Raw genomic sequence first — 14,528 nt, 5'->3', positions numbered from 1 at the left:
CCTCGTTACACTGGACGATCAGTAGCACCTTTCTCCAGGCAATTATGCCTATTGGATACTGATGTCCTCTTTTAAATTAACTTCCAATGGTTTAGTAAATAATGTGGTAAAGTCGAACCGTATCCTAACCTGCGCTGGAGGCTGTCTAGCACTTTTCTCTTAGCGATTTATTATGGTACTTACACCTTGATAATGCACTTATAAATTTTCTGCATTTTTAGTACCACATAGTTTGGTTTATTGTAGGTACTCAGAGCCACACATGGTAAAGGAGGTGGCCACCCAATAAAATAATCCTGGGACGTTTGAAAAATCTTGAAGACTGAACGCGATCGTAAAAACGTCCTGCTCAAAAATAAAACCTTGCAAGAAGGATGAACGTTCGTCAAAAGAAAATACAACCTGCCCTGCAAAACTGCCGGTCAAATTGGGGACACTGTAGACCTTTCTAACACACCACCAAAAGTGCGACGTTAAAGGCACCTCAGAGGAAAGAGCTGATACGTCCTACTGTAAAGGCCCGAAGGCATGTGCTTGTTTTCTACATATATCCTTCTAAGATCAAGCTGCATATTTCAAGCCGGTGTGTCTATTATGGAGGGGAATGAAGTTTATCTAGGACACCCAAACAGCCGGATGGATCCCACTGTGATTAGGCCTAATATTGAATCTTCATTTCTGTGTTGGGTAAGACGTGATGGCGTTGTGTAAGATGCTGCTGTGACGTCACCAGAGGGCATCATGAGGCCTCAGGTCGTGGGTATATAAAGGTCAGCACAAGTGGGGTAAAGCCAGTACCATTCAGGTCTCCCTCAAGATGAAAGTCGCACTTCTCCTCCTGGCCACTGCCTTCGCCGCCGTCAGGTAATGCACACATACAAAAAATAGGCTAACTCCAGACGATTTTATTCATCCCCATCAGTCTGACTTCTTTTGCTTCATTCTTGTCACCACCAAACTAAGTTCACATTGAAAGACATCTACCTTTCCTGCTCTGCACTCTAGCACTTCATCGTGAACCCCCCACACATTCGTCCAGCACCAAGTAACCTTACCAAAGAAACACGGCTAAGCCTTTTCCTTCTCAATTTAAGTGTTTTTCTCCCCACAGCGCGGACAAGGAGCCGTGGTGTCGCTGTGCTGCCTTCATCACCTATGAGTATTCCGAAATTATGGTGTACGAGGCTCCAGAAATCGCCATCGAGTCCTGCATTGACGACGAGAATCAGTGCAAGAAAGCCTGTGCCAATGAGGTAGGTAACATCAGCATTTTCACTTTTTTTTTTTTTTCCTTCCATCTAGAACAAAGCAACCATCATTCCCATACTCAAACCAAGAAAACCACCCAACAATAGACCTATACAGACACCATATAATTTCCTGTAATGTATATACGTGATTCCGTGTCCACAGTTGAACGGAGCCAGCAACGACGGTGACCTCTGGATGATGACGGATCACGGCGTCACTGTTGGCCAGGACATCTGCTCATACCTCGCATCTCGCTTCATCTTCTGGATCAACAACAAGAAGGTAACAACACTTAATCCAACGTAAGCTAATGTAACCTAACCAACTGCAATAATAATAATAATAATAATAGTCTTTAATCACAGTTTTGCTTTCTACCTGCTTAAAATCTGGCGAAAAACTCCTCCCAAAACCCCCACCACCAAACGTCCGCCATCTTAACCGCTCCCCACGATAATTCCTCCCAAGCAGTAACACATATTCATTCTCACGTTTCCCCACATCATCCCGATATTCTATTAACCATTTCACACACCCTGTCTCTCTCCCTGGCCATAATTTTGTTTCCTATCTGCTTAAAATAAAAGAAATCGGTATAAAGAAACACCGTAATGTCCGCCATCTTCCAAGCCTCCCCAACACACGCGCTGCTACGATCCTCCCCGAAGCATCAAACCCGCCAAATTCAAAAGCAAATCCCTAACCTGTGTCTTTACCTACACCACACAGGTCTACGGATACTACGAGGTCTGCGGCGGAGCCTGGCAATGGTCTGGTGTGGAGTCCATGCAGGAGTTGTGCTGTGATGGTGGCCAGCAGGAGCACTGTGTCAGCAAGAAGCACCCTCGTAGCCTCCTCAGGAACTAAACATCATCACTGCTATTATACCCAACTCAGGCAACGTTCACATCAGCAGTCAGTATTGTGGCCACCTGAAGCAACAATTATTTCATCAGTGAGCATCATGGCCAAGTGAAACATCAACTGTATCATCAACCAGTCTCATGGCCAACTGAAACATCAATTCATCAATCTCTACCATGGCCAGTTGCTACAAGAATTATCAGGTAAAATGTCATGTTCATCAACCAATATCATAACCAGCTAGCGTAACAATTATTTCATCCATCAAATCATGCCTGGCTGAAACAATTACTTCATCCAACACATCCCATAAATACTGATAAATGTAACTAGTGGTACTGCTGGTCTTACTACGACTTTGCAAGAAAATATACTGAACAGAAATTAATGTAACAAGAGCGGCCATGTTTATAAAAAGCATGCAGGAGGATATACCATCTACCTATCAATAAAATGTTAAAAAAAAAAAAAAAAACTTTCCTTCCTACCTATACCCTGAGCACTCTATTCGTCTATCTATCTTTCTATCTGTTACCAGACGCCGTAATCCCGTAAGGGGTGGCCACAAACATATCGCCTCCATGTCGTCTATTTGAAACTTCCATTAAAAGTTCCTCTTATTCAGGGCTGTATTTTAGCTGGCACTGCAGGCTCCGTAGCTCCGTTTTCATGGCGATTTATTTTACTTATTACACCTTAATATTCTCTCATCCTGTTTATATATACTTCAGTACCAACATAGTCTCAGTAACGTACAAAAGGAAAAAAAACACACAGCAATATCAATTATAAAGAGATGCTATGAAGTCTCTCCTAAATCAGCTACATCGCCCTTGGAAGAGCAATATGGTAAAAGGAATATTTATCCGAGGTGAAGCCAGGATTTCGGGGCATGAAAAATTGAGTGTCCGGCTCATTTCACTGGGAACTGTTAACTGTACTCCGACTTTCGGGCTTTCTTTTACCTTGTTTTCTAAATTCTACCTCACTCCGTTCTTGAATGGAGGAAAAAAAAAAAAAATGATGATAATGATGAATACTACTACTACTGCTGGTGCTGCTGCTGCTTTCATTATTTATTTATTTATTTATTTATTTACTTATTCGTATATCATCACCATCATGTTAATCCTTTTTCCCATGAATAATAGTCACACCGATATAACCAAGTGGCTTCATATCCTGGTTATGCAAAAGTCCCTCAATTAGTTCCCTATCCCCCAAAGAGCGGATGAAGTGACACAGCACAGAGAAAACAGAAGTTGAGTCCTGTCAATAAGGCGCCAAATGACAAGTTGTTCATCCATCTGGTCCTTTTATTAGTCTTCAAACTTCTCAGCCGCACCTAGAGGCACTGTGAGCTACATATTAAGTAGCTCTGGTGTGTGGTAGATATAATTTGATATTAACTTTTCGTCCCTTGAAGCAGGCGACTTTTTTTTTTTTTTCCTCCAACAAAGGATTTTGTTAACTCTGACATCGTTTTGACAGCGTGTCAAAAAATCTGGAAACAAGGGAAGAGGCACATCACAGGAACTGCTCAATGTGACGCCTATCTCTGTGCTTCCAACTTTTTTATTCACCTTGTAGTGGTGGGGTTAATTAGTGTTCATTAACCTCTTCACAGCCTGCTCTCTCTCCCTTAGCTGAAGTAAATCGTCGGTGGCAATCATCAAATTAATAATGCGCCATCGGACTCACGACGTTACCTTGTAATTTTAGCGGGTGCCGTCACCATGACATGCCCCTTAGCCAGATTTGCCAGAAGCGCGCGGCACAGACCCTCCACGGCACGAAAACCCAAGCCGGGCAACATGACGTGCAATAGAGCGCGCAGCATGACCCCTAGTGTGGACGGAATTTTAGATGTATTAGCCATTTGAAACTGCTGAGAGAACGAATCAAGAAAGTACTATTATCTAGGGCCAAATCATTAATTCGTGAAATAATGTAATCCGTTACTGTGCAGGTAAAATTTTCAGGAACATAGTTTCAAGTTTCATGCAGGCTGGCAGCTTAATATTTCAAAAAAAAAAAAAAAAAAAAAAAAAAAAACTCTTGAATCTCGATCATCAGCACTTGCTCATAGTGATACGACTTCGTAGTGTGTTGTCAAAACTATACATTTCCAGAAAGTATCCATGAGTCCTTTTGTTTTCATCTGACAATTAGGCCACTGCCATAATTTGAATACTACGTTGTAGTTGCATGAAATTCGATGCGCTTTAATTACGAGACAGGAATGTGTCTCCTTGGTTACTAGAAGAATCAAACCTTCAACCTGATCATACTTGGCCATCAACCGAGCTTAAATATGTTAGGGATCTTTGTCAGACTGGAGTACACACACTATAGTATCCTAAACACCCATTCAAAAGAAGGCATTACTCGAAACATTAAAAAATTCAATTCCCGGACCTTGGAGAGGCAAGGTGAACAAGTGGTTACAGGTCATCTGCTGTGTAAACTGACACCAGTTCGATCCCAAGCCAGGGCAGAGAACAGACTGGCTTACTGAATTTCGCAGTTAAACAAGTGGTGCCAGACACAACAAACCTCGCCCGACAGCAGTTATTTTATTGCTGTTAAACACTGAACTGCTTGCTGCTGTTGTCAGAACATGAGTAAAGTCTAAGGTAATGGTGCAAATGTTTTCCAGTTACGCCCTCTAAAAATCCGTGATCTTGCGTTTGACCCTTCATGATCACTCAAGGTCACAGGTCGTGGTGCCAAATGAAAGCCCATATGAGACTTCCTATATCTTGATAATAATAAATATCTGTCTTCAACGAGATTCGAGTTATAATTCCCTTAATATCCGTGACCCTAAAGAGTTTGACCTTTCAAGGTCACTTACGGTCAAAGGTCATGGTATCAATGAAAAACCCATATGGGATTTCCTGTATGTTGATAACAGTAAATGTCTATCAACCAGTTTCGAGTTATAGCCCCCTGAATATCTGTGAAACTGAATTTGACCTTTCAGCGTCACTCAAGGTCAGATGTCTTGGTGCCAAATGAAAACCTATGTTACGAGTTTCTGTGTGTTCCAATAGTAAATATCTATATCTTCAACCGGTTTCAAGTTATAGCCCTCTGAAAATCTGTGACCTTGTTTCGACCTTTCAAGGTCACTCGATTAAATCCAAAATTTAATCACTTTCTTCTGGGACCAGTGTTCACATATCCTGAAAGTTTCATGTAATTTCATTCAGCCGTTTTTTCGTAATGGTGCTAACAAACAGAAACAAACAAACAAACAAACAAACTCGACCAAAAACAATACCTCGCCGGACTCAATCCGGGCGAGGTAAAAAATATTACTGATCTTTATAGGACCCACCGATACGTCATCAAAATATTCCCGCTACTACCACTGCAACAAACCTGAATGAGACAACCAAAGCATACATTAAATATGGATGGTGGGTACTAGTACTAACGTGGTTACATGTGACGATGTGTGACATGTGGGAAGACTCCTAGAACTAAGGGAACGGACTGTTAAACCTATGCCCAGGGTCGGACACATAAGAAAAACAAACCACTTTAACCAAATTTTAATTCATCAATTACTCGTTTCTCTAAAGATTTTAAAAGGATGTTGACAATAAAATGTGACAGTACTACGCATGTCTTTATTTCCTCAACTTATCCAGCTTCTCGACATGTTTTTATCGTTTATTTGGCTCTATTATTGATGTCTTAAGTTAAGGTCTAGTACATGTTATGAGTACATCATCATCATCACTGTCATCACCCTAACCCAAATTTACTCTCAAACGGATGGGTTGCTCTTTGTTGACGTGAACCCATGGACTGCCGACTCTTCGGCGGGACGCTCCCAGATATTTTTTACTTATTTATTTATTTATTGTATAGGTTATGTTGAGGCATGATGGATGTTTCAGATAGAAGAGGACAGAGTTGTGATGGTGTTAGTTCCTCCTGATGATACACTGATAAAAAATAGGGATGGACTGTGTATAATAGATTTTGGGCAGATTTATTAAGAAAAATGAGTGTTGGTGTTCGTCCCTCCTACCAATGCAGTGATGGTGATTATTGGTAGATAGTATATGGAGGGATTATGATTAGGAATGGCTAGAGGTGGTGTGGAAGTAGGAATTAGTCTTGATGATGGTGTTAGTGTTACTTTGATACGCAGTGGTGTTGCTGTCCACCCTCACAACACAGTCTCTGCTGGGATTGCACTCCAGCGTACTGCCAGGCCCCGCCACACACCTCGTAGTAACCGTATACCTGTATGACGAAGGAAAGCATTACATGTTGCACCCTAGGACGAATTGGGTTCTACTGGATCCCATCACCGAAATAACAAGAAAGTGGCGCAACCAGACGGGTGGATGAGGTGCGACTGGCCACTGACGAAAATATACCAGGCCACATCATGTTTCAGGGAGAACAGCCCCGATCCCTATTCACGAGTTCTCCATGGGCTAACCTGTAACTAGGGTTGGCTATCCTGCTTCTCAAAACCTTAGCTAAGCCACTGTTATACTTGAACTTTATTCTGGCCTATACTTTCGTCCTTCTGCAGCTATTTCATGTACCTCAGTGGCGAAGAAAGGCAGTGCTACAGGGCTACATCTTTTCCATAGCACTTTTTCTTTACCGGCAACATATTCTAGTGTTATCTATTGCTGCAATTCAGTATTCATCTTGGGGAGATGGCAATTTTTGGCCAGGTTAAAGTAAAAAGAGTACAGTGAATAAATTTGTCCGTCCCTGACTATGCCGGCTACTAATGGACATGATCAAAATTAACTTAAATGCACATCTTTACACAAGTACTTTATTCTGTGCGCTGGTGTCTGCTTCTGTGTGTTGGTTCCTGTGTTATGTGATGATTTTTTTTTTTTTTTTTTTTGTCTGCGTTGGTTCTAAATTCCCGTGTTGTGAGCTTTTTTTCTTTTTTCTTATGTCTGCAGTGATTCTCTTGGTGTCTTTTATGTCTGCACTGGTTTTAAGTCTGCATTGTGTTCTGGTGTGTTGATGTAAGTGTTGTGAGGTGTTTTACCGGTGCTGTTGTTTTGTGTTGATGTTTTTGCTTCCCCCTATCCCATGTGCTGCTTCTGACCGTCTTACTGAGAAGAAGGGGTGGCTGGCTGGGTATGGATAGAGCTGTGTAATGTCTTTGTTCTGTATTTTGGTGTTAGATGTTCCCTTGTTCTCCTGCCTCTTTGTCATTTATCTATTCTCTTACCACACTGTTCTTTGTTATAGTTCTTCAGCTGCCCTTACCTCATGCGCTATTCCTAACCGTCTTGTGGGTATGGAAGAAGTGAGGCACGTGCAAGTATCTATAGTCTCTATGCTCTCTACTTTGATCTTTCTTTGTTCATGTTCTGTTACGACTGTTCTTTGTGATAGTTTTTGCCCTTATCCTATGTGCTATTACTAACCGTCTTATTGGAACGGCAGACGAAGTGAGGCATGTGCAAATCTCTGTAATTAATCTCTATGTTCTCTACTTTGATCTTTCTATGTTCTTGTTCTGTTACGACTGTTCTTTGTGATGGTTCTTGCCCTTATTCTATGTGCTATGACTCACCGCCTTGTTGGTAATGAAGAAGACGAAATGGCTGGCGAGGTAGGAGCAGATCTCTTGTCCAACTGTCACACCACTGTCAGTCATGCTCCACAGGTCACCATCGTTGCTCACATCACCAAGCTGCAACCAAGAAGGTGATTAAGGAGGAGGAAGAGGAGGAGGAGGAAAAAGAAGAGGCCTTATGATTGAATTCTAAATGTTTCTGACGATTTTATAACACTTTCTTAACTATATAATCACTACTATAAATGACACCTTAGAATTCCCTTATATTACTGATGCAAACTATGTCGATCTTAAAACAATATAAAATATACATGCAAGAAAATACTAACATACAGAAAAGGCAGATAAATCGCTGAAGGAGAGGCACTGCGAAATCTACTACGCCAACAGAGAGAGAGAGAGAGAGAGAGAGAGAGAGAGACGCGAAAAAACTATAATCCTTTTACTCTAACTTGGACCAGAGTTTTGTCCTTTTTTGGCTTATTTCAAGTAGCTCACCAGCAGAACAAGACACTGCTATGGCTCTACATTCTTTCCATGGCACTTATTCATGACCAGCATCATATTTCAGTATTGTTCTACCGTTACAACTTAGTATTTAAGATGGAAAGATGGTAATTATAGGCCAAGTCAGAGCAAAAAGGGGGATGGAGTGGAGAGAGGGGTGTGCGCTTGGGGAAGGGCATCGAAATAGCAGGGGACGGGGCGACATGGAGGCGATTTGTTTGTGGTCACCCCTTATGGGATTAGGGAGTCTGGCTATACATAGACAGACAGGTAAAAAGAGTGGTATTGCTGAAGTGTACCAACCATCTGGGCACAGGTCTTCTTGCACATCTGGACATCCTCGCAGGAGTCGATGGGGATGTTGGGAATCTCGTACACGTAGAACTCCGAGTGTTCATAGGTGACGAAGGCGGCGCAGCGACACCAGGGCTCTTTGTCCGCGCTGTAGGGGTAAATAATAATAATAATAATAATAATAACAATAGTTGTAGTAGTAGTAGTAGTAGTAGTAGAAGTAGTAGTAGTAATAATAATAATAATCATCATCATCATCATAATAATAATAATAACTCATATATGACCAAAAAGTAAACATCTCTCAGACTCTTAAAATGCCAACTGACTCGATTCATATGCCAAACCTAGCATAGACCCTTGGAGGTTTGTGTTTCCCGCCCAAAATGTCACCTCAGTCTTGCGAGTTAAAGGTAATAATGATGAAATATGACCTGACGGCGGCGAAGGCAGTTGCCAGGAGAATAAGGGCGAGCTTCATGTTGAGTCAGTGAACGTTACTACTAGACTGACTCCATCGCCAAGTCAGACCTTTATATACTCCACAGCCCTCCATAAGGCCTACAGTATACCGTGACGTCACACCACCTGGTAACGTCACATCACTTGTACCCGTCAAAATCATATCTGTTTCTGTGTCTACGTAACTCCACACAAACTAAGAGGAGCATGTGGAGTTACGTGGAGAGGCAGGCAGACAAACTGGGAAGTTAAGCGTTGTGATGTTAATGTGGATATGCTGCAGAGAGCTGGGAGAGGTACCCTTAGATGCTCTGGCCACTTGGAGAGAATGGAGGATGAGAGACTGACTAGGAGTATATGAGTGCGGTGGAGGTGGAGCGGGTAGGGAAGTTGCAGACCGAGGATGAGGTGGAGGGATGGGGTGGAGAGGTACATGAGTAAGGGCGACGTTAGAGGATGACCTTCTAGGAGAAAATGGTTTCCCTTATAAGTCACACACAATGTTAAGGAGGCTCCCTAACACCTCTTCCTTAGCGAATTATTTTTTTTAATATGGCTGGTTAACATCCTTCTGTACGTTGCATCTACCCTCTGCAGTTCGAATAGTATCCCCTTCGTGAACAAAATCATCTGAAGTAATTTTCATTTTGTTCTCACTGCCTCAGACGACCTGTTTCAGCTTAAATGAGACTTCTCTAACTTGACGGGTTAAATGCAAGGTGAAACATTTTTCCTAAGTGCAGGGTGAGAGATTTTTCCTAAGTGCAGGGTGAGATCTTTCCTACGTGCAGGGTGAGACATTTTTCCTAAGTGCAGGGTGAGATCTTTCCTAAGTGCAGGGTGAGATCTTTCCTAAGTGCAGGGTGAGAGATTTTTCCTAAGTGCAGGGTGAGACCTTTCGTAAGTGCAGGGTGAGAGATTTTTCCTAAGTGCAGGGTGAGATCTTTCCTGAGTGCAGAGTGAGATCTTTCCTACGTGCAGGGTGAGATCTTTCCTAAGTGCAGGGTGAGAGATTTTTCCTAAGTGCAGGGTGAGACCTTTCGTAAGTGCAGGGTGAGAGATTTTTTCAAAGTGCAGGGTGAGATCTTTCCTGAGTGCAGAGTGAGATCTTTCCTACGTGCAGGGTGAGATCTTTCCTACGTGCAGGGTGAGATCTTCCTACGTGCAGGGTGAGATCTTTCCTACGTGCAGGGTGAGATCTTCCTACGTGCAGGGTGAGATCTTTCCCAAGTGCAGGGTGAGATCTTTCCTAAAATAGTCGTCAGAAGGTGGTAACAATAAACTGTAGCCAGCACAGAGCCTCACAGGTGACTCTATGAAACCTACAAGCAAAGTCCATAAGAATACCATGGACTTAGCCTAGAAGCTCACAAGTGCACATAATACCGCAGGTAGTACTAAAAAGATCTGGATACCAATACCACACATAGGCATAAAACCGTCGTCTGTAACGGGGCAGTCCCTCTCGCTGGGCAACGCTTTCTCTCCAAACCTCATTTATCGTCGTCTTCCTCATCATCGTCCCTCTCAAAAATGGACCCATTCCCTGTCCCATTCCTCTCGCACGCTTTGAAGTGAGAAAAAAGACGCGATCGGATGAAAGGCGGAGAGACTTTCTGAAAAGGAGTGGTCAGGTACAGCCTTATTGAACCCCACCAGCAGAAGGGTATCCTAGGCTTAAAAAAAAAAAAAAAAAAAAAAAGGTAACCAGACTAAAACTGACGTCCTCAGGTTGCAGACGGTGACTCTTCCCTCCCATAACGAATTCTATTTTTTATTTTATTTTTGCCGAAGTGCAGGGATGTATGAGAAAATCTGACTCCCAAGTGGACGCCGTTGCTGCTTCACCCAGGGTAAACAGTGCCACCACGTGTAGGCTCCTCAAATGCGCCTGGGTGTTGTACATCAGTAGTCAAACATGAGGGATGAAAAGCAAGGCGAGTGGGGACCTACCTTCCCCTTTCGTTGCCCACAAAGTAATGATACGGCTTATTGCCTGGGGGGTCACAGGACGGAAAACTCTGGGAACTGCTGGTATGGACAGTGTACACAGAACGAACTCAGTACATTTTTTTTATGTTTGGTACCCCCACGTGTTAATGGGTATGAAATGGTGGTGTTGTATAACAGATCATGACATAAACACACAAAAACCGAAAAAAGGGTACAGGACATGAGTATATAAAACTCGAATAAACTCAAGGAAGGGCAGTAACATTCTAACTCCCTCAACTACAACATGAAGCTCGCCCTCCTGCTCCTGGCCACCGCCTTCGCCGCCGTCAGGTAAAGACACAATCTACTCGGTCATTATTAGCCCTCTCATGGTCAGAACAACTCAAGCAATATATTCCAACTAAAGCCAGACGCTATTACTGAACTGAGCAATGTCAGGTGGAAAGGTGGTGATGGTGATGTATAGGCGACTGATGATGTGGCGTGAGAGCAAATAAATAAATACCATAAGTAAATAAAAAGGAGCTGAGGGAAGTAAAGAAGGGCTGCAGAAGTCTTACTCCCTCAGCGACAACATCAACCTTGCTCTTCCCATCAACCTCAAGCAAGCAACCATCCCTGTAGTGTCATTATTTATATCGAACCCATTTTTTTAACATCTAATCTCTTTTCGTCTTAATCAAAAGTCCCCTACACAGTGCGGAAGTGGAGCCCTGGTGTCGGTGCGCTGCCTTCGTCACCTATGAGCACTCTGAGATTTTGGTGTATGAGGCTCCTGAGATTACCATTACCTCCTGCGAAGATGACACCAACGAGTGCAAGACCGCCTGTGCTACCCAGGTATGTATATTCAATGGTTAATACAGAAATGAATATAAGAGATACATAAAGAAAATTAATACAGAAAATAAATGAATAAATAAATTAACAGATAAACAAAGCAACAGCTAAGTTAAATCGACAAACAGAGAAGTGAATAAAAATAAATATTAATTACATGTCGTCAAACCAATAAAATAAATAATTAAACAGACACATAAAGATAAAATAAATAACGATAAATAACAGACTAAATAAGTACCTCAATCAATCAATCAATCGTGTTGCGGCTCAGTCAGCTTTCTCAAAATCTACTGTACAGTATATCACATCACCTACTCACTTCCTATTCCCACTGCCACACCCACACCAGCAGACTGAGCCGTAAAATAATGCCATGTGAGTTTTTAGTGCTACATAGACAACCCCCTCTTATATCTATTTATTTACATGTTATCTAGCGCTTTTTACGGACTATCCTGTATATTTTCCTACTCGCCAGCTGAACGAAAGTAGTAACAATGGCGACCTGTGGATGATGACGGATCACGGGGTCACTGTGGGTCAGGATATGTGTTCCTACCTCGCATCCCACTTCATCTTCTTCATCAGCAACCGCAAGGCAAGTATTGTGTGTGTGTGTGTGTGTGTGTGTGTGTGTGTGTGTGTGTGTGTGTGTGTGTGTGTGTGTGTGTGTGTGTGTGTGTGTGTGTGTGTGTGCTATACTGGCTAAAAGTTCTCTGTTTCTGTCTCGCATCCTACTTCATCGTCTTCACCTGCATCCGCATGGCAAGTACCGTGCATTCAGGGATCAAAGTTAGCCTAATGTTTCACCTATTCTCTCTCTCTCTCTCTCTCTCTCTCGCATCGCACTTAATCTTCTTCGACAGCCGCAATGCAAGTAGACAGGCACGAATTCAATTTTCACCTCTTCTACGATTTTCACCTCTTTTACTCCTCACTTTCCTCTGCTGGCTAACATTCCTAAGCTTATCGAGGCTTGATATGTTTCTCTGTCTTGCATCCCACTTCGTCTCTTTATCAGCAAGCGCAGTGTCGGTGAAGTCAAAAGGTCTCCTAATGTATCATCTGTTCTTCAGTTCATTTTCCTCTACTGGCTGAGAGAACTTTGATGTACTTCTCTGCCTAGTATTTCACCTCTACTTCTCACCTTCCTCTACTGGGTGTTACTTCTAAGCTGAGAGTTTCAATATATTTCTCTGATTAGTATTTCACCTCTTCTTCCACCTTCCTCTACTGGATAGTATTTCTAAGCTGAGCGAGATTTGATTTCACCTCTTCTCACCTTCCTCTACTGGGTAATATTTCTAAGCTGAGAGGGGCTGAAAGTATGATATCTAACATTTATCCTACAGGTGTACGGTTACTACGAGGTGTGTGGAGGGGCCTGGCAATATACTGGAGTGGCGTCTCAGCAGGAACTGTGCTGTGATGGTGGACAACACGACCACTGCGTTACAAAGAAGCACCCTCGTAATCTCAAGAAATAGGGTCATCACCACCACAGCAACCTGACCCAAGAGTAGAAAGGACCACACAATATATCATCTTTTATAAATGTGTCCAGCTGTTGAACTAGATATTACATCAGACAGTATCATGAATTGTGACCCAGCAAACATAACACCCATCTAGAAAATCATAATCACCTTATGTATTTGAAACTCTAAAAGGCAATGTTAAGCTCATTATTATAATGACGCTGTTACCATCAAGAGCCATCATCCTCTCACAACTTAAGGATTGATTTTCAGAGTGTTCGTAGTGCTATACTGTTCATCTTAGCACACATGTTGACAAAATATAATGATAATCCTACGAGTAACAAGAATGATAACCCTAAAATATCCTGTAACAAGGGCTGTACATGTACCTCGGGAGTGGCCATGTGTGAACCACAAGCAAAAGCATATCCCTTGCCAGCAGTTAATAAAAATCTGAAATGTACTGCAGTTCTTACTTTTTTCCTCATAACAAGTGTATGAGATTTCTTTTTCTTTCTTTTTTTTTAAGATCTGGACACATCAGCTACAGACCGGCCATTTCTGGAACTTTCTCCAAATTAGTTTCCCCCTAAACTTCAACCTATAGCATTTCAAGTCCAACTGTTACAGATTTTTTAATGAATGGAGGAAATCTGTAATCTGGTGCATGGATTTTTAAAATTTGTTTTTCCTTCCTCTGTTCATCATCTTCACACACACACACACACACACACACACACACACACCGCTCGCTGGTGCAGTGGTAACGTTCCCGCTTGCCAACTGGTGGACGGGAGTTCGCGCCTCGCTCAGGTTGCGAAAAGTTTCACTGACGAAGTGGGTGGTTACTGTCCCCCTTGAGCAAGGGGACGGGTGTGTGCGTGTGTGAAGGTCACAGCCTTGCCCTTAGATCGGACTATATGAGCTTTCAGCTCCCTTCCGGGAGGGTAAAAGCTGACGATCACGACCATCAAGTGATCCTGACCGACCCGGTGAATTACACACACACACACACACACACACACACAGAAGGATATCCCACCTATACCCTTTTCACTCTAACTTGGACCAAAGTTGCCATCTCTCCATCTTGAATGCTGAGTTATACGAATACTTTAGCACTTGAATAGGATGCTTGTCATGAAAAAGGCTATGGAAAGACCGCAGGGACATAGTATTACCTCTTTCTATCACTTAGCTACATGAAATAGCCCATAAACCGACGAAAATCCGGGCTAAGTTAGAGTAAAAATAGTATAGCAATTAATAATGTCAAATATTATATATAC

At 42.5% G+C, this 14,528-nt stretch overlaps 3 protein-coding genes across 3 annotated transcripts; 2 read left to right on the top strand and 1 right to left on the bottom strand.

Annotated features, from left to right (window-relative positions):
• The first annotated feature begins 817 nt into the window (after window positions 1-817).
• LOC145399478 (uncharacterized) lies at window positions 818-2,118 on the top strand. The gene is made up of 4 exons (XM_080272085.1): window positions 818-864; window positions 1,112-1,253; window positions 1,414-1,533; window positions 1,981-2,118. Exons 1-4 carry the CDS (start codon window positions 818-820, stop codon window positions 2,116-2,118), a joined length of 447 nt encoding a protein of 148 aa, XP_080128211.1.
• Window positions 2,119-2,203: 85 nt separating this feature from the next.
• On the bottom strand, window positions 2,204-8,978 carry LOC145399477 (uncharacterized). The gene is made up of 5 exons (XM_080272084.1): window positions 8,932-8,978; window positions 8,507-8,645; window positions 7,691-7,810; window positions 6,280-6,378; window positions 2,204-2,302 (listed from the first exon to the last, which is right to left on the bottom strand). The coding sequence occupies exons 1-5, from the start codon at window positions 8,976-8,978 to the stop codon at window positions 2,204-2,206; spliced, it is 504 nt and encodes a 167-aa protein (XP_080128210.1).
• A 2,220-nt stretch (window positions 8,979-11,198) lies between these two features.
• On the top strand, window positions 11,199-13,245 carry LOC145399476 (uncharacterized). The gene is made up of 4 exons (XM_080272083.1): window positions 11,199-11,245; window positions 11,614-11,755; window positions 12,237-12,356; window positions 13,111-13,245. Exons 1-4 carry the CDS (start codon window positions 11,199-11,201, stop codon window positions 13,243-13,245), a joined length of 444 nt encoding a protein of 147 aa, XP_080128209.1.
• The last annotated feature ends 1,283 nt before the right edge of the window (window positions 13,246-14,528 follow it).

The sequence above is a fragment of the Coenobita brevimanus genome, chromosome 49 (genome assembly GCF_032717465.1).
Source record: "Coenobita brevimanus isolate Jiangsu-jjx chromosome 49, ASM3271746v2, whole genome shotgun sequence".
Classification (NCBI taxonomy): domain Eukaryota; kingdom Metazoa; phylum Arthropoda; class Malacostraca; order Decapoda; family Coenobitidae; genus Coenobita; species Coenobita brevimanus.
The sequence above is the reverse complement of the archived record's forward strand: the minus strand, read 5'-3'. Positions and strand labels throughout refer to the sequence as shown.